We start from the raw sequence: 25,010 nt of genomic DNA on the forward strand, positions 1-25,010 counted from the left end.
GATATTTTCAGCTCCTGAAGCGAATCGAATGCGACTTTTTGTCCAGGTTATGAAATCTTTTCCAGCCGTTCTATTTCTCCTGATGCTTGTCTATGCAGTGAGCTGGAATTTATTCTACTCAATGCGGGGGCCGATGATCGGAGACAATTATATGGGCCTCAGGCCATGAGGCCCATGGCCCCACCGTGGTTAACCGCCAGTAGCCGTTGACTGAGACTGAAACGATTCAGTCATGCCCTACGATAGAGGACTTGAATAGCTTCGATCTGAGTCACTTTGGAGAGGGCGGGATGTAGATGAGTGGATATATACGGCCGCTCTATGTAAATGTAAAGACTGATGTACCAAAGGCCTTGAAGAGATATTCACAACCTATATTAGGTTCTGATGCAATTCTGTACACAATTGATGTAGTTCCCTCCTCATTTATTTCCCTTCATCTTGTTCTTACTCTTCTTGTCACTTTTGTTCTTACCCCCCTTGTTCTTCCCTTGCTTGGGAGCCTCTCGGTCCGCCTTGCCCTTCTTCCAACCGATATTCCCCTCGTGACGCTGGCGCGCATCGTCAAGCCGTTTCTTGTCCTTGTTGCTCAGCTTCACTTTATCCTTCTTCGATGGCCCGTTGAGCTCCGTAGCGCCCAATTTGCGCGCCGCACGCTTGTCCCGTTCAGTCTCGAACCATGTGCGCTTCGGCCGCGACATGATCTCGGCTTCGTGCTTCATCATATTCTCCCCCTTGGTCACTTGCATCTCCGCCTGTGCCATTTGCTTCTCTAACTTCTCCTCCTGTAACACTTCCTCGATCTCATCTTCCAAGCCCTTGGCCTTAGCGGCCCATTCGTCCGCAACGGATGGGTCAACGACGCGGCTGACAATCTTGGCCCCTTGCGCTTTGCCGGCCCTGACGGCCGACTTGACGATCTTGCGGTCCGGCTCGGCTGCAATGGTACATGCGCGTCCGGAACGGCCCGCACGCGCTGTTCGACCAACACGATGCAGGTAAATCTCGTGGCTCTGAGGCGCTTCGTAGTTGATGACCGTTTCGACACCCTTGATATCCAGACCACGGGACGCCAAATCAGTAGCCAGAAGGAAGGCTACTTTGCCTTCTCGGAAGTTCTCGACACTTTTGATACGCTGTAGTGCTGTTTAGTCCCATCTCAAGTAATTATCTCAGCTCATAGGTTGACATACCTGTTCTTGGCTCATGCTACCATGAAGCTCTGCCGCTTTGAGTCCCAATAGCGAAAAGACAATGCGAACCCGATGGGCCTCGCGCTTCTGGCGGAAGAAGACGATAACCCGTCCAGTGTAGACTTCGTTGCACAGGTAAAGGAGATACCCCAAACGCTTGTCCTCTCTACCTGGCCGTAACCGCACGAACTCCTGGGTCAGGTTCATGGAGGTATTCTTCTTCGAGTCGACCATCAAGCGAACTGGACGGTTGAGGCCAACCCGAATGAGCTTGTCGACGGAATCGGTCATTGTAGCCGAAAAGAGCATTGTTTGCCGCGACTTGGGAATGGTTGTCAAGATTTCGTTCAGTTCGTCAGCGAAACCATCTTCCAACATTCGATCGGCTTCATCAAGAACCAAAATCTCCAGAGTGTCCACAGTGAAGCTGGGGGAATTCCGCATGTGGTCGATAAAACGACCAGGAGTAGCAATGATTACATCGGGCCGCTTTTTCAAGATATTCTCCTGCTCGCGAAGACTGAAACCACCGACAAGTTGACAAAAGGTAACATCAGTATGAGTAGCCAGTTTTGTAGCCACATTGTAACACTGAACCGCCAGTTCACGAGTGGGCATAAGGATGGCAACACGACTGGTGGGGACTTTTCGAGGGCGGAACAGCAGACGCTCGAGAATGGGAACAACAAACGCAGCAGTCTTTCCGGAGCCAGTAACGGCACTACCCACGATGTCTTTGCCAAGGAGAGCCACGGGGATCGTCTTTTGCTGGATGGGAGTCGGCGTGGTGAAATTGACAGATGCGAGACCACGGAGGATGGGTCTAGACAGATTGAAGTCCTGGAATGATCGATTGGAAGTCGACGAGGTTGTAGATTTTTCTTCAGGAGCAAAGAAAGCCTTGCGCTTCTCTGCTTCCTCAGCGTCAACCTCGCTCTCCGCTTCAGATTCCTCGTCAGAAGCTGCTTCGTCATCCGGATGGTGTACTGGAGTCGCAACTGAGTCGTTATCGGAAGCAGCATCATCATCATCATCATCATCATCCTCCTCGTCCTCGCTGCCCTGTTCATCCGCATCGTCGCCGTCATTGGAGTCGTTCTCCACATCGTCGCCGCTCTCATCCGCACCATCGGCACCCATACCAAACCCGTCTGCAGCAAGCAATTCATCGTCCTGAAAGTCCACAGACATACCACCATCAGAGTCGGCATCTTCATCTTCGCTCTCCTCTCCTTCCTCCTCCCTCCTCTTTTTCTCCTTCTGCTGCTTCTTTTTCAGCTCGGCCTCTTTCTTCGCTTTCCTCCTGGAAATGATATCATCAATATCCACGGCCTTCTTATCCCCATTCTTCGCCGCATCCGCTGGTCCATGTCCATTCCGCGCTTCCCACCCATCAAATCCCTCGATCACGCCGGTATTAGCATTGCCGCCAACGTCGAACTCGAACTCCGAGTCCAACGCTCCATCATCCTCACCAGCATCCATAGCGTCAGCCTCATCCTCTTCGCCGGATTGTTCGTCAGAGACTGCTCCAGCAGCGCTTTTGCCCTTCTTGCTTTGCTTCAATTGCTTCTGCTTCTTGTTCTTGCCTTTTGGTGTCTCCGCCGCCTCTCGTTTGCGTTTCTTCGAGCTGGAAATACTGTCTTCCTCGGCGTTGTCACCGCCTTCCTCAACACCGTCCTCAAGGACATCGTTCTCGTCGTCCGATAGTGTGAGCACGAAGTCGTCATCTTTGACAGCAGTCCGCTTTTTTGTCGTGGCATTGGGAGCCATTTTTCTAGCAGGCCGACGGTCGATTGGTCGTCGAAGTGCAAAGGGACGAGTAGAAGACTGCAACACTTCTCACAGAACAAGTGAAATGATGTAGAGGATCTCAAACCACCACTGTTTTTCCTCCCAGGACTACTGGCTCTATCTGCTTTCTCTTGAGCGGAGAGGAAAGAAAAAAGTTCAAATTGCGAAGGCGGTGAGGCTCAAGCGCAGCAGAAAATACCCGCAAACTTGTTCTGTAACTCTGATTGGCTGTCAACTGAAAGCTGCGCATTTATTTTTTATCATGGTTGTCTTACTAAGCTCCATATCAAACCTACCTTACTATTATCTAGCTTACCACCCATGTCCAAGCACACTGATTCAATACTTCCAAAGAGATACTTTTATTTCTTTCCCTAATTGATTATGAGCCTCTGTATATTAAGAGAGTAATAGGATGTCCATTGCTATGGGATATTAAAATTTCTTTTCTTGAACTACCACTGTTCTCCTCAACTTTGCTAGACTCCAAGCCTGATGAGAGAGACAAGGGGTCACAAAAAAGGTCCTTAAGATGAGATGACGAGTAAGGACAACTCAATATGCAGAACAAGAAGATGACACCCACACAAGCTCCAGAAAGGTTATCCCCTTCAAGCATGAAACGCATCACCATCGTCGTAACCAGCTTTGCGAATAAGGTAGCTGACATCGAGACTATGAGAGCGTTTTGGTAAGTCTAGGGCTCATGTGATCAATTATTCAATGAGGGTTCACTTACAATCGCTCGAACTTGACTCGAGCTCCCTTGAGCACGCCTTGCTCTTCAAATTGATAATCCCTTTCAAGCCAGTCGACGAGCCACTTTATCTGGGACCGCTCGGAAACCGGATAGCTGATGGTAAAGGCAAGGCGTTTGAGAGTTCGGGAACCGCCTGGGTAAAGGCCAGTCTTGTCATCGCAACCGGCATCGTAAAAGAAGCCCCTTTTGGGAACATAAGTAGCGTCACACACTTCGATGAGTTTGTCCAAGAGACATTTTCCGATGCCTCGGCGTTTATGGTCCGGCTTGATAAAGATCTCTAGCTCCACTGTGTAGCGTCCGGTGGTCTGAAGCCCCAAGGAATCTGTAGCCAAAGCATATCCGAGAATTCTTTCTGGGGAGTCGTCGGCGGATGGTCCGCGTCTGCGCTCTGCAGCCACAATAAATGGCAATTTTGCACGTCTGCTATCCTCAATTCGTTGGCGCACATCTTGTTCGTCAAGCGTTCCTAGGCTTGAACTCAAGTTTGACTTTTGGCTATACCAATTCAAGATCATGAGCAATCCTGGTACGTCGCCGTCTTCAACAGAGCGAAGATAGACGTTTGCTCTAGGACTGTTTGGATCCTTTGGAGAACAGACCTTCAGACCTTCTATGAAGGCATCTCGAGCTTGTTTCCTGCGCGTCCTCGCCTCCTCTTCTGCTGCTTTCATATGCAATGCAAGGTTATAGCAATAGCCTTCGGCAGTTTCATGATAATGGAGACGTGTCGCTTCATTAGTCATGTCCAAACGAGTTGGGACATCTCCCAAGTCAAGAATATGCAAAGATTCGACCCCATCCATATGCGCAGTTCCATCAAAAAAGGCTTGGTGGTGGATGTCAATGTTGCAGCTATCGCTTGTCTCCATCTCTAGCCAATGACGGAACCAATCACGAAAGCCTTCATAGGTAGAGCAAGCACGAGGACGCATTTCCCACCTGTCCTCCCACTTAACCTTAGAGCAGTGCTCTGGTGTATGGCCCTCATCCTTATTGCTAGTCTGGCGGTGAGTATTCGATGGAGTTATCTGAAGACGTTCATGCTCCGCACTTGGATAGCGAGAGAGAAAGATCTGGCCATCAACGATGGCCGGATACACGGACATGCTGTTGTGATAAGATTCACGCTGAGCGTCAAGTCTCGCAGCGTAAAATTTCTGGACTCGAGCCCTGATTTCATCGACGAAGTATCTATCATCCAGGTCCCCTTCAAACTCGTCCTCTGGGATAGACCTAGGGTTGGAAGAAGTTTCATTTGGATTGGCTGCAAGCCTACACCTTGCGATGCTCTTGTAGACATCTGATTTTGGATCGGTTCCCGGCCCGTCCCTGCATTTCGCAAGGCTCTCTGGATTTGCTGTGTCATCTTCATGGTCTCGGTAACGATTGAGATGGGCTTGCAAAACAATCTCTTCTTGAAGGCGCTTTAACTCATCTAGAGCCTCTTGAGATGGAGCCTTGTTTGCGGTCTTTGGCACGCCGGATGAAATTTTGATCTGGCGGCCAACATCGTCCTGCGGAGTTTGGTTTTCCAACTCAGCAGGTCTGTTTGGTGTCCCACTGGGATTCTGCCTCGGTACTTGCTGTGTTGTTCCTGAACGAGCCCTATATCGGGAACCGCTGTTCAGATGTGCGCTTCCGCCCCGAACCTGTCTTTGACTGCGACCTTTGAAATTGGCCCCTCGATGCATGACGACTTCGTCGGATCCATTGCTGTCAGTCTTGTTTGGACGGTCTCCTACTTGATCTGACTGCTAGTTAGCTTCCTGAAGCTCGATCTTTGGCCAAATCAAGAAAGAAGGATCACGTGTTACTCACCCATATTTGTATTTCCATGTGAAGGAAGTGACATCTCAGCTGTGTTAGCGTTGATAACTTGACTCAATTTCGATCTCTTCTGTGGGGTGTGAAGCCGGTGCGAGAGGGGAGTGGAAGCTGGTGCTCTGCTATGGAATTTCTTAGGTCGCCAGTCAAACCGCGGGCGTGTTCTGTAACTGCCTGAGGCCTCCTTATCTTCCTCTCTTGCACTTTGTCTGTGGTGCAGGGCTTCAGAAGTAGGAATAGAGGGTCCCTGAATTCTCAGAACTAAACAAGCTGGGGATTTTGAGGACTCGGCGTTATCCAGTCTCTCTGAGTTATCTTGGGACGCTCTGAGGTCGTGTGTTGTAGAGTGAATAGTGATCTGCCCGTCCGTTGGATTTGAATTCGAGAAACCAGGAGCCCGATGGTGGTCGTCAACCTGAGTCTTAGGAGAGTCTGTCTTTTTTGGACTTCTCTTTCTGAAAGCACGAGCCTTTGCGAAGGTTGAGGGGAGAGTGTTTGGGGCTTGAAGCCCAGACTCAGGAGAGGCAGGATCTTGCTGGGAATGAGTTTTCGACTTATTGGGCCTGCGCCTGCTTAGGGCATTTGGCTGACCGTGACGAGCTTGTCTCTCCATGGCGGCTAGTCGTCAAGGAATGGTGTGGATGACTTGAAGAGAATGTTCCGGACCAGAAGATGCGAATATCCTGAGTCACCTTACATAGGGTGCATGGGGGGAAGGTAGGTCTTAAGCGATAGTTAGGGCAAGTTCAGTTTGGAGTGAATATGAAGTGAAAGGAAAACGGGTGTTTCCTGCTGAGTTACTGGTGGTAACAAACTGTAGTGAAATAAGCACTTGTCTATAAAGTCCCTAACAGATTATGATGTGGGCTTATGATTAATGACATGGGTTCATAACACTCTTTGAGACACTGATATATTTGCTAGTCCTAAAAAGTTATTACAGTCACAAGTGAGGTCAATTTGAGGTAGGATATGAGAAGGAGTATAGGGCTTCTCAGGTAGAAGAGAGTTTCAGAAAGCATCTGTACACTCCCACAAGCACAGCAAAAAATGACAGCAAGGTAAAATCAAATTAGAAGTAAGCTTGTAATGAGTATTGTCCACATTGAATTGAATGATATACAAACTTGTTGGGATTGCCCTGCTGGATTAGCTCTATTTCTGACCGATCTCTATATTTCGCCCATATATAGGCGTTTTATCCAACTACAACTAAGCCAACGCAACAGACTCGAGAGGACACATTTGGCCAAAATGCTGTCAATTCTGAGGAAAGCTCGCTTAAAAGACAAAGAGATGAGGATTCTGATGCTGTAAGCATTTTGGAGCCCAAAAAAAGAATCGATCTCATGCTTACCATTCATGATCGATCTTAGTGGCCTTGATAATGCTGGGAAGACGACGATTGTGAAGCAAATTATGAAGGAAGATGTCACAACTGTCAGCCCTACACTGGGATTTATTATCAAAACAATAGATTTTGAAGGGTAATTCCAGCCCTAAAGACCTCGACCACCTTGATGACTGACTCCGGACACAGATATAAATTGAACATATGTGAGAGAAGCCAACAGTCAAACTCCGCAAGGAACTTGTATTGACTTTTTGCCGCCAGGGGACGTCGGGGGACAGAAAACCCTGCGGTCATACTGGAAAAACTACTTTGAGAAGACCGACACACTTGTCTGGGTGGTAGATGCAACAGACCGTCTTCGAGTTGATGATTGCCGGGATGAACTCGCGGGCCTACTCCTCGAAGAGGTACGGTTGCCAATTTCCCCGCTCGCCTGCAAATTTTCGTTGATGAGCACCGGTTTGGCTAACACCCTCCAGCGCCTGATGGGAGCAAGTCTCCTGATATTCTTAAACAAGACAGATGTAGAGGGATGTATGACGGAAGATGAAGTCCGTGAAGTAAGTTGCTGTCGCGTCTTGATATATTTGTTGGGCTCTCCGGACATCTACTGACCTCCCTCCAGCGGCTTCGCCTGGATTCAATAAAGACCCATAAATGGACTATATTGCCGTGCAGTGCTATGACAGGCAAGAATCTCCGTGAAGGCCTACAATGGGTAGTGCAAGATGCAAAAGACAGACTTTTCCTCTACTGACCCTGTCTCTACCCGCTTCTGCCCATTATGCTTGAGCGACTTGGAGTTTTCAACTCCAGTACAGATTTACGTTGTTGATGCTTCTTGAGTCAGATCAACCTTCAAAAATTCATTGATATCAGTAATGCTAAGATGAAATGAGCCTGTCGTTTTTCGATCCAGCAGACACACTCTGTGTTAGTCTATATATGTGTCTGCAACCAACCATTTAGTTGTCTCTTAAGCTTTGAAGAAAGTCATGCCCTCATTCTGTTATTTTCTCCCTCAGATCCCGTAGTATTTGATCTCACTGATTATTACTCATCCACATGAAAAAAAAAGGGTAGAAAGAACCTCAAATAAGTGCGATTGCCTTCTCAGGCTGTTCTCGCTCCACAATCGGGCTGCCAGTAAGGTCCTGAAGGAGGCCCGATAAGCGATAAGCGGCTCCGAAATTCTCAAGGAGTATGCTTAGGGAGTCCAAGAAGGAGACAAGAATCTCGGATGGCCGATTGTGTGGTCCAAATGTTAGCAGCCATCAAGCTGACGGTCGCACAGAGTTGTCAGTAAAGTAAAGTTAAAAACTTCGTGGCTTAACAAGGGATAACGCTATTTGAGTCAACATTCCCGACCGGGTATGCTATCCAAAATTCCATGAGTTCAGGATACTTAAAGTATGACGACATCCGTTCCGTTTCTAAAAGACTAGGCCGCTAAGTCAACCCGAACCCAGATACCTGATAACTATCTAGCATCTACTCTCTAACTGTCTAAGACACTAAAAGCTGGTTTCACAACTGTCACTGGATCGCGGGGCGGCAGAGAAGGTCCACCACATGGCTGCTGGTCTCCGTATCTACCTTGGTAAACAGTCTTCCATGTTGAGAAACATCAAAACAAGCTGCTGTGGCCCACGAAACAAGACGAATAAGCCATTTATGTTCCTTCAGTGGCCATTTCAGTGCTACACAGGGATCAGATACCTCTTTAAAGTTCTGAATGATGACTACAGAGTACTAGTCTACTATCTACAACACTGCTGTATGACTCCAATATCTTGCCAATCATCAAAAAAAGGGAGACATGCATTGGGCGTCGGTGTGGATGGATACTCTGGTAGACGACTGAGACGAGCGTGTCGGGCGCATTTTCAGCAAGGACGCGGTGGGGCTACAGCTACAGGCTGATGTGTGCTCGCGGTTTTTGTGCGTCCTGCGTCCTGCTGAGCGAGTGAGGCAGCTGAAAAATAATATTAATATCGATCCAAATATGACACTAGTAAAGTGACTTGTACCCTTCGAGTCACCACTTTTTGCCTGGATCCACAAGCGCCAGTGAGAGCAGAAAACTGCGTGACGGCCCACAACCAGGGTTAAAGGCGGAGGATAATCGACAGTTCCTGGGATCCTGACTAGATTAACTTGAGACGCGCCGTGGGAGACACTGGGAAGTACCACTCCCTTACTCATACACTATCTACTATCTATCTACCTAGGCAGTTCGATAAACATCGACTTATCCTATTCCCCTCCATCGTCCACTGCGATCATTACGTTTACGCTTTTTCTTGTCAGGACCCCACACCAACCCGGTTCAGTCTACTGGGTGATCCCGGCCGATTATTCTCGTTATTATTGCTTTTTCCTTCTGATAATTTCCTTTCTCACCTTTCCCTTTCTGTTTGCTTGTGCATTCTCATATCTAGGGTGCCATGACAATTACTACCGATGCGGACGGTTCAGAGGATGTCAATGACTTCCTCCAGCGGATTCGGGAGCTAGGCGAGAAACGTGATAAGGAGGACGAGGAACGAACCAAGAAGTTGGAGGAGGAAATTATGCAGAGTCGCAAGGAGAGGCAGGCTCGAAGAGCTGGTATTTGGCGTCCCTAGTCTCCCAGTCATTCCAATCATCTATTGCTTTTGTCATCTCGATCCATTGGCTGCCTCAGCCCTCGGACAATTTATAATCAAAGGCTGATCTTGTTCATCTTCTTTGCCGACGGTGTGTAGAACGAGCGCGGTCAATTTCGCCAACAAAGGACTCCCCCATCTTGGATTCCGCTCGTTTGAGCATTTCTTCCCTCAGCCAACGTGGGATCGAGCCTCCGGAACAACTCTCGCCCACACCTCGGACACCTGAACATGCCACAGGCGCCAGATCCGACCCCTTTCGAGACGACAAGTCGATTGGTACGGATGGTGATCTGGAAGGGTCACAACTAGATGGGAGGGAGACGGAATCCTCATCGAGAGCAACTACCACCTCACCTCTTGCGCGCAGTAGAGCAGGGACCCTGTCCTGGCAACAACGACCGTCTTCTCGGGATACGAGCGGCAATAGATCGTTTTTCCCTCCCTCTCCTACGCGCTCACCGACACGTCTCAATCGCCTGAGTGGCTTGTCTAATTTCTCGAACGATGATCACAAAAATCTTCGCAGTCCGCTGACGCTTTCGCCTTCCTCTAAGGATGTTCCCGCCGCTCAGACAACAAGAGCGGAGGAGACTTCCGACTCAATCACTAGAGATATTGCCAAGAAGAAGCCGGACGCTGAAAAGACCGGTCAGGGCTCAACTCTCACAAACGAAAAAGGTACGGAAACGAATCTAGAATTTCCCCCTGGGGATGAGAAGCAGATCTCGCAACCGGAAGTTGGAGAAGAAAGATCGCGTTCCCCATCCAGGGCAAGCTCGACTTTCGGGGATAGTAGTCTGGACCGTCGATACTCAAGCGTATCTTCTGTCTCGACGGCAACCGGACTCGGATCCCCGGTACCCCTTTCAAGCGTCCAAAAACTCGAGCCAGAACAGGTCGCGACACCTCCCTCCCCGAGGCGCCTTTCTCCCGAGCGTTCACGTTCAACGTCGCCGACAAAAGGTCTTGGAGGCTTTGTGCAAAGCGCCATGATGAAGCGATCGGATAGTGTCTCAAAGCGATGGAGTGCACAGTTACCGTCAGGGGTAAGCCGAGGCTATTCCTTTGCCAGCAACCGCAATAGCATTGCTGGCCCAGCGTATGGCGATGTGCATGCTCCTGCATCTCCGTCGAGGCTTGGCCGGGAGGACCCGTTCCCTGCGTCCAAGAGACCGAGTTCCAGCCACAGCGAGGCAACGATCGTCCACAATGCAAAGGAGAGCGAAAGGCCGGCAACGCCGCCAATGGGGAACAGGGCGGAGAGAGACGAAGCTACCGCCAGACCTACGCTTCACATGAGAGCTCCCAGTGCATTAAGCGCAAATGGACACGACTCTGACTCAAATTCGTTGCCGTCCGCGAGCCCCGTTGTCTCGAGGACCATGGATCCCAGGCGCTGGAGTCCGACAAAATCGACATGGCTGGAGAGCGCTCTTAATCGACCCGACTCACCAAAGCACAAAAAGCAGCCCTCACAGCAAACATCATGGGCGAAAGATCGACAAGCAAGGGCAAGCGTCGACCTGGGCCGCGTGAATAGCTTCAAGGAAGTCACTACGGTCGGCCTCATGCGTTCAGCTGCACCTGGTAGTCACTATAAGTCCCCGAGCGTTTCTGGGATCCCGGATCTACCAAGTAATCTGGATATCAACAAATCTAAGGAATCCAGGGACCAACCGTTGTCCAACCCTGAAGATAGCGAGCCCAAGCCTGCAGAGACACCCAAGGTTGAAACTACACCCGACCTGGAAACTACACCCAAGGTTGAGGATCCTCACGAGTCTGTGGAGACTAAGCCCGAAGATTCTCCTACAAAGCAAGAAGGTGGACCGGAAAGCCAGACTGAGGATGCCCCAGCACGCAAACGTGCACCTTCCCTCCTAGTATCCATCAACAAAACTGACATCTCTCTGCCTCTCTCATCTCCTCGAGACCCTTTATTGAACAGACCAAAGCCACAATCTCCTGTGGTAGATTTCCGAGCCAATTTGCGAAAGCGAGAAATCATCAAAGATGAAGCACCAAAACAGGAACCGGAGTTCAAGAATGTGTTTGGCAAATTAAAGAAAGCCGAGTCTTCGACTTACGTCGCCCCAGATGAGCTCAGAAATAATATCCTGAAGGGCAAAGCAGCGCTGAATACGACAGGCGGCCCGAAGAAGACCCCAAAGGTTGATGATCTGAAGGAAAGTATCTTGAAGCAGAAAGAGGCAATCAAAGCGAGCGGAGGCACCCTGAGGCGTAACACGGCCGGAGAGATGGATGCTCCTGCGAAAATGATTCCAGAAGCAATTGCCAAACGGAATAACCTGTCTAAATCTAGCAACAGCAGTAGGAGCTCTCATTCGGCTGGTGTCTTGACTTCGCCGTCATCTGAGGGCTACCCAACACCGAACGGTCTCACGAAGGACCAGCAATCGCCTTCTTCCCCGCGTAACGACGAACAGGCGCAGGAGGCCCAGAGCTCGCAGACTACAGCAGAGGTTTCAGAGCCTAATGAACCGAAAGACCAGTTGGCAGATTTGGCATCTTCTGAGGCTGGGAATGTAGAGACCAAGGGCGACGATTCTGAGAATCAGTCGATCACACACACAGCGGTCGCCGCAGAGAATACTTCTGAGATAAGGAACAAGCAGATTGAAGAGGCCATCAAACCGGTGCGTGCTCTGCCGTCGCGGACTGTTGCGGAGGCTGCAGAAGCGCCTGCTGCTACTGAAGGTCCTGCTACTAAAGGTCAACTCGTAGGCCGAATAAACCCTGCCTTGGCAGGTCTTTTGTCTCGCGGCCCTCCTATTATCAGTGGGAACCCAAACAAGCACTTCTCGAGAGACTCAATGCGAGAAGGTAGCTCCGAATTTCCTGACAGTCAGGCCACTGCACCCCTTACCCATATGACAAAGAACCGTGCGAGAGGGCCAAAACGGCGCCTACCCAAGCTTGCAGCCACGGAATCGCCGACGCTGCTGCTCAACAACGCTGCGACCGTTCCAGAGAACGATATCTCTTTATCTGATATCCACGAAGCGGAATTGGCGCCATCATCCAGCCAAGACATTGCTAAGACTTCTGTTGGTTGGCCGCTTCCTGACGCTGAGACAACTGGCCCCATGGTCTCTGAGCCGACCCTGCCTCCGCTGACTTATTCAGCCTCTGAAAAACCAGTGGAATTCAAGCGAACTATACCGCATCTGATAGAGCGTAGTCTCGAGCAAAAGCTCGCACACCGGGACTCCAAGTCTTCGATGGATATGAACCCTTCGCCTCCCCCCAAGGATGATTTGGACGACATTGAAAATCTCGGAGACTCTCCCTCGAGAAGACCTACCCTACCGCCAAAGCCAAGTATGCCGCCCTCTTCACCTGTCGCGGTGCAAATACGGAGCTCTCCACGTCAGTATTCGTCTCCGTCTTCTTCTCCTCTCAGAACAAGCTTTAGAGAGAACCGACTGCAGTCTCCTCGAGCAACACCGCAGAAATCCCCGAAGAACTTTACATCTGGTGGTTCGATAGACCTAAACTCTCGAGACAAAGCATTGCCTTCTCCTCCTGTTCCTTCCAAATGGAGCAAAATCTCTGCCGACCAGCAGTCCTTATCGACGAGATCATCAGTGTCTTTGGTACCCCAGGCCGAGGAATCCCTTGAAGTCATTTCGGGCTTTTTCAAGACTTTGCCAAACTCAAACGATCGCGTGAACATTGACACGCAATTGATGCTTACTAGCAAGACCGACAATCTTAGAATTAGGACTCTGAAGAGGCAACTTTGGGAGATTACTGGTGATGGGAAGAGGCAGGACCTCCCCGTTAACCAGGAATACATTCTTTACGAAGGAAGTATGTACCTGTGCGTACATGTCTTTGAGTCGGAAGGAGTCGCACGCTCTGAAACCCATCTTTGGTGCGGTGACGATGTGAGTGATGCGGCCATGGACGATGCGCAGCCATTCTCCCGCAAAGTCGCCAGAGAGAACGGCTGCAAGCTAGAGGTTATCAAGCAAGGCAAAGAGACTTCCAGATTCATACAAGCCCTTGGTGGGATCCTCATCACACGCCGCGGGGCTAACTCTCGCTCCAGCTCTTCCGCCATCTTTATGCTCTGCGGACKGAAACATCTTGGTCAAATGGTGTTTGACGAGGTCAACTTCTCCAGAAGCAATCTTTGCTCAGGCTTCTCTTATGTAATTTCTGCCATGTTTGGCAAATTATACCTGTGGAAGGGCAAAGGAAGTACTGCCGAGGAAATTGGCGCCGCCCGCCTCATTGGAATGGATCTCGGCCTGACGGGCGAATTCGAAGAGGTGGCCGAAGGGGAGGAGCCGGAAAGCTTTTTCGAGGTCTTCTCGCACCACCGAGAGACTGAAGAGTCCATGCGCTCAGATTACTGGCGACTGAAACCGAACCATGACCATTACCGGCTGAGATTGTTCCGCGTAGACCACGAGCTTGGTCAGCGAACAGGCGGTTTTTGGCTTCGACGAGTGTCGGGGTCAGCTTCCCCTGTGATTCGACCAAACGACACCGTTCAGGAAATCGTGCCATTCTGCCAGAAAGATATCACGGCCAAAGGAATCTACATTCTGGACACCTTCTTCGAGATTTATGTGTAAGTGAATGCCATGGGCCTCGAATGAACACTTGCTGATTTATGCGTAGTATTGTTGGTGAACAAGCATCTCAACGACCTGCCGAATTTGCATCAGCAGTAGTGTTTGCGCACGAGTATGGCATTCTGGCTGCTTCCCTTCAGGATCGACCATTCATTCCCAACAGTCTTGTCTCCATCGGAGGTATTCCCGAGTCGGCTCGTAGCGCATTTCGCAAATGGGACAAGCCGTCTGGACAAATGCGTCCGCGAGTGTTTCCTCTAAACGCGGCAATTGAGTCTATTCGCTCCTGAAGTCAAATTTTGGGTGATGTTGATGTATATTTTTTCCTCGCTTTTCTGGTTCATAATTGGTTCAATTTATGGTGGGATTGTGCATAGTCTGGTCTGTACAGCTAAGGAGCTTGGCGGAACACAAAAGGAGTGATACAGGCGGGGCGACGTGTACCACTTGATATTTGACTGTATTTCTCAGTGGACATAGAGGAGGTATCCTTGACTGTACAATATTTCAGGCGGCTGTGCTGGGATTCATACATGGCCGGGGAAAATCCTCAGTGTAGTCTGATCAAACCACCCGCAAGGGCCCCACTGATACTCCGGCCCACTAACCATCCGTAGGGAAAAAAAACCGAGAATCGCCATCCGAACCAGGTATTCCATAATCGCGCCATGTGAATGGCCAAGACCATCTCACCAGACATTCTTTCCGATTCCTTGTCTCTTCTGCGGTATTCATCTCAATCATGTCTTGATATTCTGAACCAAATGCCTTTTCCTTAGATGGAGTTCCGGCAAGTCTATTCTGCAGCGTCTCGGCTTTTTATCTTCTTCCACAATGGACCTCAACCCCGCTGTCCTTCGCGAGCTCTCGAGGCTCGACCCAGAGGTCGAGTTCCGAGCATCCACCGACCATCTGCATCACACTTGGGCTAAAACGTTCTACTCTCGCCCTGAATTGTATATCCGGCCGCAATCAATCGCTGAAATCCAGAAGCTGGTGACGCTGGCTCGTCGATGCCGTCGTCGGCTGGTTACTGTCGGCAGCGGTCATTCGCCGTCCGACTTGACCTGTACTTCTTCGTGGTTGGTCAATCTCGACGATTTCAGTCGCGTTCTACACATTGATCGCGAGACACATGTTGTGACGGTCGAGGCTGGGATACGGTTGAGGGATCTCGGTCGGCGATTGGAGGAACATGGTTTGACGTTGTCGAATTTAGGCAGCATTGACAGCCAATCTATTGCTGGCGTCATTGCGACGGGGACCCATGGAAGCTCCCTGCGACATGGTCTGATCTCAGAATGTATCATTTCGCTGACTCTGATGTTGGCGAACGGGCAGCTGGTGCGCTGTAGCGCAACCAGCAACCCGGATCTTTTCCGCGCGGCCTTGATCTCTCTCGGCGCATTGGGTATCATTGTCGAGGTTACTTTGCAGGCTGAACCGACGTTCAAGGTTGCTTGGAGACAGACGCGACGATCGCTGTCCAGCGTGCTGGCCGAGTGGTCCTCCGGTCTGTGGACTTCACATGAGTTTGTGCGTGTCTGGTGGATGCCGTATGAGAAGAGTGCGATTGTCTGGCATGCGGACAAGACTGATCTGCCACTGCGGAAACCTCCCAAGACCTTCTATGGGGAGTGGATAGGTTATCATATCTACCATAACCTGTTAGCACTCTCCAACTATTTCCCCCGTATCCTTCCCTGGGTAGAATGGTTTGTCTTTGGCTTGCAGTACGGGTTCAAGGCGGAGAAGACGGTGACGGAAGCCGTAGAGCCTGCCCGTGAGGGGCTTTTGATGAACTGTTTGTACTCACAATTTGTCAATGAATGGGCCCTCCCTCTTGCGAAGGGCCCCGAAGCGATCACGCGCCTGTCGGCATGGCTTCATGGTGATATGGAGACCGCTCGTATCCCATTTTCGGTTGATGGGCTGTGGGTACACTGCCCCGTTGAAGTCAGAGTCGCAGATTCCACCTGTCTTGGGAAACCTCGCCCTTTCCTCGACCCGACCTACCGCGATGGGCCTACTTTGTATCTCAATGCGACTCTCTATCGTCCATACCATCGGGATCCCCCATGTAAGGATCGCTACTACGAAGCGTTCGAGTGGCTCATGCGGGAGTTGGGCGCGAAGCCACACTGGGCCAAGAATTTCAAAACAGGACGCCAGGAGCTGCATGAGCTCTACGGCAAGGACATGGATGAGTGGCTTAGAGTGCGGAAGGAAGTAGATCCTGACGGCATGTTCCTCGGAGAATGGCATCATCGCCACCTACCCTTGTCTGGCGATGAGAAAGAGACGGAGTTTGCCGGACCAACCGCTTTCCCGCTTTCGGAGCGCGAACAGCTCCGTCGCCGGGTAGATATTCGTGGGGCTGGTGATGGCCTCGAATGGATTGGAGATAAGCGGTGGCAGGCGGCTTCAGGGCGTCCAACTGCTGCCTTGTCGAGTCTCGAAGCAAAGAATCTGGACGATGTATCAGGTTCGAGTCCTCCTATGACAGCCACCAGCGAGGAAAGTTTCGACTTGCTCGCTGCTGGTGAGGCAAGTGTTGTGCTTCCAGGTGGCCACTCGTAAAACGAGGATGCCTGACAGATAACCTAAATTAGCAAACAAAATGCCCTTTTTTTGAGGCCTCTGAATGGCTGGCGCGAATCGCTTTCGCCCTGAGTCATTTTTCCCGGGATTGTTGCTATTGTCTCCGGTGATAATGTAGTCTATAGTATCTCCTTTTAAGATTGTCGATGAACGCTTCAACGTTGGTATTCTTCGTTCCATCTCTTCTGGTTTGCGTCGGTGTTTGCTGCACAGAAGCACTACCTCGCCGTCAGGCACGTTACAAAGGCAAGATGCCATACTCGAGCTTTCTCCGACAATCTCATTTTAGTCATTGGGTATTGATCTGATCATGCTGTCGAGAGATTGGAGCCTTGTCCCTGGTGTCTTGCTTGTGCTACATTGGTCAACCGTGATGTGATATTCTGACAGGTAGCATTCCGGCTGTGCTGTCTTCGAGAGGAAAAGAAGCGATTTACGTTTTTATCTACCCCAAATCGAGACGTTCAGTGGTCACCCTGTCCGACATGTGTCTGTGGGGCCAATATTTCATCCGCAAGCCTGGCACTAACTGAAATGCCACTCAAAGTTAACCATCATGGCGCATCTTAAAACTTGAAGGCACCAGTTATTGTACCTATCTGGGTATTCGGCTTTTAGCCAGGACATTATCAGCCCGATTAGCAGCAGCAGCATCCATTCCCTTGCGAACACGGCGTATGAGCTCTTGGGGGTAAGGCCGGATATGCTTGTTTATGTCATTCCATGCACGCAATACTAGGATGACGCGATACAAAATGCAGGTTGGCATGAACAGAGGGCCTTGACAGACGGTCAGACCAGCTGCTGTGAGAATCATGGGACTCGTCCATGTAACCAACTCAGGTCCTCACCTGATGTGGATGAATCTGTCATTTATCGATTGCTCTGGTGTTTGATTGATACTTTGAAGGATCAGACTGGAGATAGTTGTTGTTGCTTTGCTGTTGATGATGCGGGACCTGCCATCTTCGGGTATCACCACTCTTTGGATTTGGCTCCATCTCTCCCCACCTTTCCCCCATTCTTTCCCATTCTCATCCTCAACCCTCACCTCATTCTATCTAATCCTCATCCTCGTTCCCAGGCATCAAGTCCCGTCAATTGGCTCGCCTGAACGGATAATAAACTTCAACCCCAAGGCAGAGGTATATCCTACAGGGACCAACCGATGTGGCACGGCCCCGCCCTGATCACCGTTTCTCGAGTTGACCGCACCGCCACATCTCCAATACAGTATCCTGGTGATGGTTGGATCGTTGCGATACTCAAGTGTCATCTGCAGCCATACGAGTACTGCAGTCGCGAATTTTCTTCTACTTAAACCGAATTGCTAAATGAGGGGTATTCGTCGGCAACCTTCGCTCTTTGACCTCGTTCTTGGAGCTATGAGTGTCAAAGCTGCAAGAAGGTGGAACTACTGCAAGCATACAACCGCATGTCTTCTCCCCGTGCGTCTCAATGTGGGAAGCTCTTCTTCCATAAGACTCGATTGTCTTAGGGAAGACCATGGCCTACTTTGTCCAAGACGATGCCGTTGCTTGTAGTGAAGGGAAAATTGAGTTGGGCAATTTCGTACACTACGTATGGAGTACTCCTACTGTACCTCCCTGACCTTAATCATCCATCTTAAGAGAGGGGTAAGAGTTGGGTGAGATCACTGTCCTGAAAACTACCTCAGAGTCCTGCTCCTCCAGCCGATTTCTCTCTCTGCCGGTTCTGAATGGTCGTCGTTGGTTTCGCCTTCATCAACCTGCTCGGGCGATTTGCTGATCAGCAAGATCATCTGGGCATCGAGCAAGGTGTGCTTATGCTACCTTGTTAATTTCGCTATCACCAAAGGCATTCGATAGCATTTCAGACGTGTCAGTCGCTCCTATGCACGGTACTTTCCTAACAAGCCAATGCATTACAGAGTGATATGCGGTCTTAGCATGCCGCCCCGCCCCTCTGCACATTTTCAGTCGAATCAGGGCTCGATCTGCTGAGGCTGCTCATGCACATCAATTTTGTCATCACTAGGACAATCCTTGGTTCTGCTTCATTTTATATTTTTGCTTTTCATCAGGTATCCTCTCTACCAGTCATTACGGACTGTTTGACTAGATATTGCCCGTCATGTGATGTGCTTGTTGGCATTCGTCCTCCTGGGACATTTACTTATCACACAACAGTGAGAAATGCCATTGCCTGGTCCCGGTTACTGTCCATGCACTTAATTTGCGAAACCCAATACCGTCTGTCCTAGCTGACATCGTTGGGGCTATGGATATCCCACTTACAAATGTCTCGCAATGCAATCAATGTCACAGTTTACAGACTTTGTCCAAGGATGTGAACTATCCGCCCAAGTTGGTGCAGGTTTTTGACATTCACTAGAGGCAGAGCCATGCCACGAAGATTGAATAATGTTGAATTAGCTACTATACCTTCTTGGCATGACACTGAACTCAGACGAAGGCACGCGCCCATTGACTGCATACATTCCGATGGCCGGGGTGTGACGATGGCTATTGGGAACTCCGCTGGCCAGCCACTCACCAATGACAGTGGACAAAATCACCGATAGGCGTCTATCATGCCTCACCGTCTCGAATCAACCTTTGGCCCTGCGGCACGAGCTCTCTGGTGAGACTGACTCATTTTTGGGGCCATATTACCGCAAGGTATGTGTCACCGCTTGGAAAGCTGAAGGGAAGCAGATGAGGATTGTGCACTTATGCAACAAGGCAGGCATTTCACCTGTCGCTGACATTTCGCCGCAAAATGGTCAGAAGGTGATCCTGACCCTGGTCTTCTGCGCTTCGCTGCCCAAATGACAAGGGTTTTATCCGGCCAGTGCCGACTCACAATGCTATGTTTACTGCCCCTTTTGCTATGACGGCTCGGACCGTCTTTGGCTCGTTATGACGGGCGAATTTTACCAGGATACCAGACTGGCAGTGGATTCAACGAACACAAGGCTAGGCGGCCAGTTGCCGCCATGAGGGCCCCGGGTGTATGTATCTGACACAGCCACAGCTCTGTCAGGGTCGTTCGAGCGACCCGTGCCGGTCAACATCATGATTGATCGTTTTCCACGTCATCAGCAACATCTATGCGGTGTACACCAGAGTGGGGGGAACTCGTATGCGGGGCTACTGTCATTCGTATGTTTCTTCTGTCGGACATTGTCTCGATATGTATAATGACCGCAGGCGCTCTCAGCCTCCCTTGCTCTCCTCTGATGGCGCCGTTTCTCGCACTCATATGCCCCACCTTCCTCCTTCACCGTCTCTAATACTGTTCTAGTGATTACTCAGGAGTAGCAATTGAGCTCACTGTCTTGTCAAAGCCACACGCGATCCACTGTTTGGTTCAAACCGCACAATAGTTCTCACAGCAGTTGCAATCAGCCAAAATGTCACGGCAGCCGAAGCTCTGTCCAAAGTCGCACATACCGGGCTATCCCAATGCGTTCTCTGATCTCGCAGCGTTGGCGTCATTATCGCAGCCGGAACCTAGGTCTGGGCCAGGCGAAGAGAAGTCGGAACAGCGACTCTTTCGAGTCAAGCGAAAGCATGTCCTGAAAGCTTGTGATCGTTGCAGGGTCAAGAAAACCAAGGTTGGTGCCTGAGAAGACACTGAGGACGATGTTTCTCCAGAACACAGGACGCTCAGTCATGCTCACCTGCAATAGTGTGATGGAAAGCAGCCATGCAACCGTTGCTCAGCGCATAACCACCCCTGCCTCTTCCGAGAGAGGAAAGCCACACAGACAAAAGTCTACTCCCGAGGGTGAGACCATTTCAACTGCTTCCTCACGCGTTCCTCTCACACGCTTATTGCTTTGCCTCCTCTCAGGTTTGGTAGATTTGTAAGGAAATCGAGTCTGACAAGCTTTATCTGCCTGCAACAGATTCGTTGAAATGCTCGAATCGCATCACTCACTAGTCGTGAAGGCGTTGCAGAAACTTTACAAACTATCCTTGAACAAGGAGGGATTCCCCGGAGAGCCGCTTCCCGAAGCTTCTGATGGGTACCCCCTGACGCACGCTATCTTGGACCGTTTGGGACTGATCAAGCAAGCCGAGGAGAGTCCTGAAGACAGCAATGAAGACTCAGAGGATCTACAGTATTTGCGTTTGTTGTCCACTTCGGCTGAATGCAGCGCAACGACAGACCCCTCTCCGGAACCAGCTACTCCCCCCGAACCGTCGTCCAGCAACTGCAGTCCCGTTGACCTCTCCCCTGTGACTGAGTGGAAGTGGAACTTCCCTTCAGTTCAGTCTGTCCGTTCAGAGCAGTATCATAGCTATTCGAACCAGGATTTTGCTGGTCTGGCGCTGTCTCGGACCAACAATCTCACTGGTGATACTACATGTCTGGGGACAGCAATAACTGTGCTCGGCCATAACCATCCATACCTTTACTATCTAGATACTTGTAGCGCGGATGCCAAGGAGTCGCTTGGCTCTTGCGTGACTGCCGGGCCTGGTTTTCAACAGCCTGCGTCCGCTACCGAGATGCCTGTTAATATGCTTGGGGGCTTCGATGTCCACCTGCAAGAGCAACAGCCTCTTCATCCACCTCTTGTCCCTGGCTGGTCCTACCAACGCAGTTAGCATGTCTGTTCGGGGTCATCGGAAGCCAAGAATTCCTCCTTCTCTTCCGATCCTCTTCTGTCTGATTTAACGGCTTTGCTCTCCACCTTCCCTAGATGACCTTGAGGCCCATAGCCTATCCTCCTCTCATTCTCTTCTCCTTCTTCCTTTCATGCCCCATCTCTCGGTGCTCATCATTGTGCATGGCCTATGCCGTCGTTGTCGCTTAGTTTTTAAGGCCCTGAGATACCATCATCAGATATCCAAATGCAGTTCGTTTTTGTCTAAGTGAGCAGGGCATATTCCAGGCTGACGATCTGCCTGTTGAGTATCATATCACCGCTCCTGCTCTGAGATATGAGATCTATAAAAGGACACATCCATACACTGGTCATCTCACCCTGGGTTGGGAGTTACTTCCTGTGGTGTGAAGCCTTCCGATCTATCAGCCCGAGAACTACTCAAAAAGATGCCAGGCTCTATAATTGACCGAAAACGTTCGACCATCAACATCAGAGGAGTGCTCAAATTGATGCCTTGAGAACTAACAATAGGAGAAAGTTTGATTCAACTCCCAGAGTAAATGCAAATCTAACATGTACAATACAGGAAATAACTCCAGGAGCAGACAAACCATGGACGAGCATATTGCGCGGATAGATATTTTAGAAAAGAAGAAGAAACAAAGACGCTACATGGCCATATGAGGCAACATGGACGCAATCCGAGGCTTATATTGACTGAGTGTATCATTCCCGCGGAGAAATCATTGGTGGTTCTCTGCTTTTTTTGCACATAAATGCCTCTTCTGGGCTGTCAGATCAAAGACTCCTTAATCGTCCACGTCGGTTTCTGTGTTCGTGTCGCTGGTATCTCCCGCATCGCCATCCGTATCACTCTCCTCCTCGCTAGACTCATCAGATGGCTTCCGTGCCTTCTTCTTGGGCGGTTGGCCGGTCTTCAGGGCCTGCATTTGGCCAGCAATAGAATCTATCATCGGGACTTGATTAGTGACTGGACTGGACAAATGCAGAAAAATAATGCAATAGAACATACCTTCATCGGGCTCGCTGATGTCGTCTTCTTCCTCGAGAGCAGCCGCCTTGGCCGGATCGTCGACATGTAGAGTGATGTCCAGCTTTGTGTCGAGACCCAGATAGCTGTCACACAGCATGTGCATGACAAAGGTGAAGTCTCCTACCTGAGGAGGAGCCTGGAACTGCATCTTGAGAGTTTGCACGTTGAAGGTGGGCTTGCCTGCCTCGTCAAAGAGGGGCTTGTCGAAGGTGGTGAAGGTGAATGGGGGCACGGCCATCTTGCCCTGCTTGGCATCGGCCAGGAAAATGTGCCAGCGAGGAGAGTGGTCGCGAGCCAGGTAGGGTGCGTGAGCGAGTGGGGGTTGGATAGTTTCGATCTTGTTCTCGACCTGTTGGCCGTTGACAGTCTTGGTAGGTCTGTTCTTGGGGGGCTTTCGGCCCATGAGAGCGTCGAGGTCGTCCTCATCTGGGTCGATGTCTTCCAGCTCGGCGGGGTTCACTTTAGGGATGTTGGTGGAGCCCGGAGGGATGAACCGGGCTTTCACGACCAGTTGCACCAGACTGCTTGGGGTAATGACCTTCTCTCCCATCACTTTGAAGAAGGCTCTGGAGACTTCAAGAGCGGGAAGTTGCTTGGCGACGGATACGGCTGTCGAGTACTGCTTCTCGGACAGAAGACCGGCACCGACGGTCAGACTGCGGCGCTTGTCTTCGGGCAGGCTCATGAACTTCTGCACGGTGTAATGATCCTTGGCATCTGCGCCTTCAATGGCCTTGATGACTTCGTTGTTGAAGTATGGCAGTTGCAACAGTGGCGACGAGCCCGGGGCAACAGCTTGGATCAGATGCTGGGATGTGCGGAAGGAACCCAGGATAGGATGAAGGTTACCAAAGGCGAGGGAAATGGCTGTAAATGCTTCGTTCAGAGAGAGGGCAATTGGAGCAGCCTCGTATTTCTCTGCAAAAAAAATATCCGTTAGCGGACTGATTTTCAAACATACACAAAAGCCATATCTTACCTCCATTCAGTGTAGCATCCTCCAAGTCAATCCTGCCCAAGTAAGCCCACAGTAATGCGAGCGCCTTTCGCCGGGTGGAATCGTCCATTTGCGACAGAGCCTTGCGAGTCTCGGGTGCCAGGATCGAACCTTCGGCCAAAACCCTTTTCTCCAGTTTCGCAAGTCCAGCTTCAGCATGGGAGCCCTTAAGCATTTCCTTGAACTCCACGCCCGCAGACAGCGCATTGATGATACCGCCATCGGTGATGTCTTCCTTGTATTCCCGGAAGATGTTGCCCGCGCTTGCGACTAAAACTTTCTCCTTGGTGTAGCGTTGAGATCCATACCACCACTTTCCGACGATATAAGGCAACAGAACGCCGAGCAGAGCTCCGTAGACCAACAAGACGTATTTCCCATTTCCTTCCGAAACGATGAGCTTTGGGAGAGCAATGCCGATGCTGAAACTCTGTTTGCCATCGGGGTGACCGTATTGAATGTAGTTATTCCGCACTTCTTCATCTGTCAGCGCTTTGTAAGCCTTGGTCAGCTCAACGAAGCGCTCGTTGAGAGTCTCGATGGTCTCGTTCTTAGAGGGATCAGGGCGGATTTTGTCGGGATGGTAAATGAGAGAAAGACGCTTGTAGTGTCTGGAGATCGCTTTTTCGTCCGCGCTCTAGAAAAGGGAAGCAGGTTAGCGATCATTCGTTCACCCTTGCGAACATCAGCATGCTGGGTTGGGACTCATTTCATACCCTTGAGATACCCAGAATTTCGTATGGATCCCAGATCTTGGGTGCGGTTCTCGCAGTGACAACGATAAGATAAGCCATCCATGCCATGATAGCATAGCCTGCAATGACGGTCACTATGCGCTTGATACGGCGTTCCTTGCGCAGGCGTTTCCGCTTCTGCGCTTCGATGAGATCGCCATGTTGTGGCTTGTAATCTGATTGTATCCGGGGGGCGGTATTCTCGAGCTCTGAATACGACTGTCAGTCATCCATGGCTCCATTTATGCTTCCAAGCCACTTCTGCGACTCACCCTTGCTCGGCTTGAGAAGATTGTATGTGAGAGGGAGGGTGACGAGGCCGGTAAGAGTCAGGATGAAGAACGGGAAAAATTGTCCCTAGGCAGATGATAAGTATGAGATGGACAAGAACAGAAGCATGGATTTGAGGCAAAAGTCTCTACCTGTTCATCATAATTGTAATCTGTAGACATGGCGAGGGTATTTCACTGCGGACACGGTTGCCCTCAGTAATGCTGGGGTATTAGAGCTAGCAAAAAGAAGGCAAGCTATGAGAGAGATCACTCATGGAAGATGATATCTGTCGTCAGAACAAATCAAGATATTGCCTCCAGGAGCATGGTCTCCTAAAAGAATTAACAAAGGAGTGGAAAGGACAAAGGAAAATGCTGTCCAGTATCCAGCACCCCAATTACCATATCATAGCGATGGCTGAACTTGTGATTGACCGTGTCCTTTACAGGGAGGGTATTCAACACCGCCTTCCTCTTATGGCTTAGCTGGACCCTCAATAAACACAAGGCTGTTTATTCATCATCAAACCGTACAACTCCAACTCCAATGATGATGATAACGA

The 25,010-nt window shown here is 50.3% G+C and overlaps 7 protein-coding genes across 7 annotated transcripts; 4 read left to right on the forward strand and 3 right to left on the reverse strand.

Annotated features, from left to right (window-relative positions):
* Positions 1–422: 422 nt before the first annotated feature.
* Positions 423–2,966, reverse strand: drs1 (putative ATP-dependent RNA helicase DRS1; the record flags this gene model as incomplete). The annotated part of the gene is made up of 2 exons (XM_043298343.1): positions 423–1,136; positions 1,194–2,966. 2 exons carry the CDS (start codon positions 2,964–2,966, stop codon positions 423–425), a joined length of 2,487 nt encoding a protein of 828 aa, XP_043154278.1.
* A 632-nt stretch (positions 2,967–3,598) lies between these two features.
* On the reverse strand, positions 3,599–6,187 carry Asppvi_002355 (GNAT family N-acetyltransferase; the record flags this gene model as incomplete). The annotated part of the gene is made up of 3 exons (XM_043298344.1): positions 3,599–3,662; positions 3,727–5,497; positions 5,569–6,187. The coding sequence occupies 3 exons, from the start codon at positions 6,185–6,187 to the stop codon at positions 3,599–3,601; spliced, it is 2,454 nt and encodes an 817-aa protein (XP_043154279.1).
* Positions 6,188–6,828: 641 nt separating this feature from the next.
* Positions 6,829–7,685, forward strand: Asppvi_002356 (ADP-ribosylation factor-like protein 2; the record flags this gene model as incomplete). The annotated part of the gene is made up of 6 exons (XM_043298345.1): positions 6,829–6,887; positions 6,951–7,061; positions 7,115–7,131; positions 7,190–7,335; positions 7,408–7,488; positions 7,554–7,685. The coding sequence occupies 6 exons, from the start codon at positions 6,829–6,831 to the stop codon at positions 7,683–7,685; spliced, it is 546 nt and encodes a 181-aa protein (XP_043154280.1).
* A 1,690-nt stretch (positions 7,686–9,375) lies between these two features.
* On the forward strand, positions 9,376–14,476 carry Asppvi_002357 (putative gelsolin repeat protein; the record flags this gene model as incomplete). The annotated part of the gene is made up of 3 exons (XM_043298346.1): positions 9,376–9,538; positions 9,676–14,182; positions 14,233–14,476. 3 exons carry the CDS (start codon positions 9,376–9,378, stop codon positions 14,474–14,476), a joined length of 4,914 nt encoding a protein of 1,637 aa, XP_043154281.1.
* A 544-nt stretch (positions 14,477–15,020) lies between these two features.
* Asppvi_002358 (D-arabinono-1,4-lactone oxidase) lies at positions 15,021–16,766 on the forward strand (the record flags this gene model as incomplete). The annotated part of the gene is made up of 1 exon (XM_043298347.1): positions 15,021–16,766. One exon carries the CDS (start codon positions 15,021–15,023, stop codon positions 16,764–16,766), a length of 1,746 nt encoding a protein of 581 aa, XP_043154282.1.
* A 3,418-nt stretch (positions 16,767–20,184) lies between these two features.
* Asppvi_002359 (Zn(II)2Cys6 transcription factor domain-containing protein) lies at positions 20,185–21,388 on the forward strand (the record flags this gene model as incomplete). Its single annotated transcript, XM_043298348.1, has 3 exons — positions 20,185–20,388; positions 20,464–20,561; positions 20,683–21,388. The coding sequence occupies 3 exons, from the start codon at positions 20,185–20,187 to the stop codon at positions 21,386–21,388; spliced, it is 1,008 nt and encodes a 335-aa protein (XP_043154283.1).
* An 811-nt stretch (positions 21,389–22,199) lies between these two features.
* On the reverse strand, positions 22,200–24,627 carry Asppvi_002360 (J domain-containing protein; the record flags this gene model as incomplete). The annotated part of the gene is made up of 6 exons (XM_043298349.1): positions 22,200–22,357; positions 22,424–23,362; positions 23,424–24,078; positions 24,158–24,384; positions 24,448–24,532; positions 24,598–24,627. The coding sequence occupies 6 exons, from the start codon at positions 24,625–24,627 to the stop codon at positions 22,200–22,202; spliced, it is 2,094 nt and encodes a 697-aa protein (XP_043154284.1).
* Between the last annotated feature and the right edge of the window lie 383 nt (positions 24,628–25,010).

Source organism: Aspergillus pseudoviridinutans, assembly GCF_018340605.1.
Source record: "Aspergillus pseudoviridinutans IFM 55266 DNA, scaffold_2, whole genome shotgun sequence".
NCBI lineage: Eukaryota > Fungi > Ascomycota > Eurotiomycetes > Eurotiales > Aspergillaceae > Aspergillus > Aspergillus pseudoviridinutans.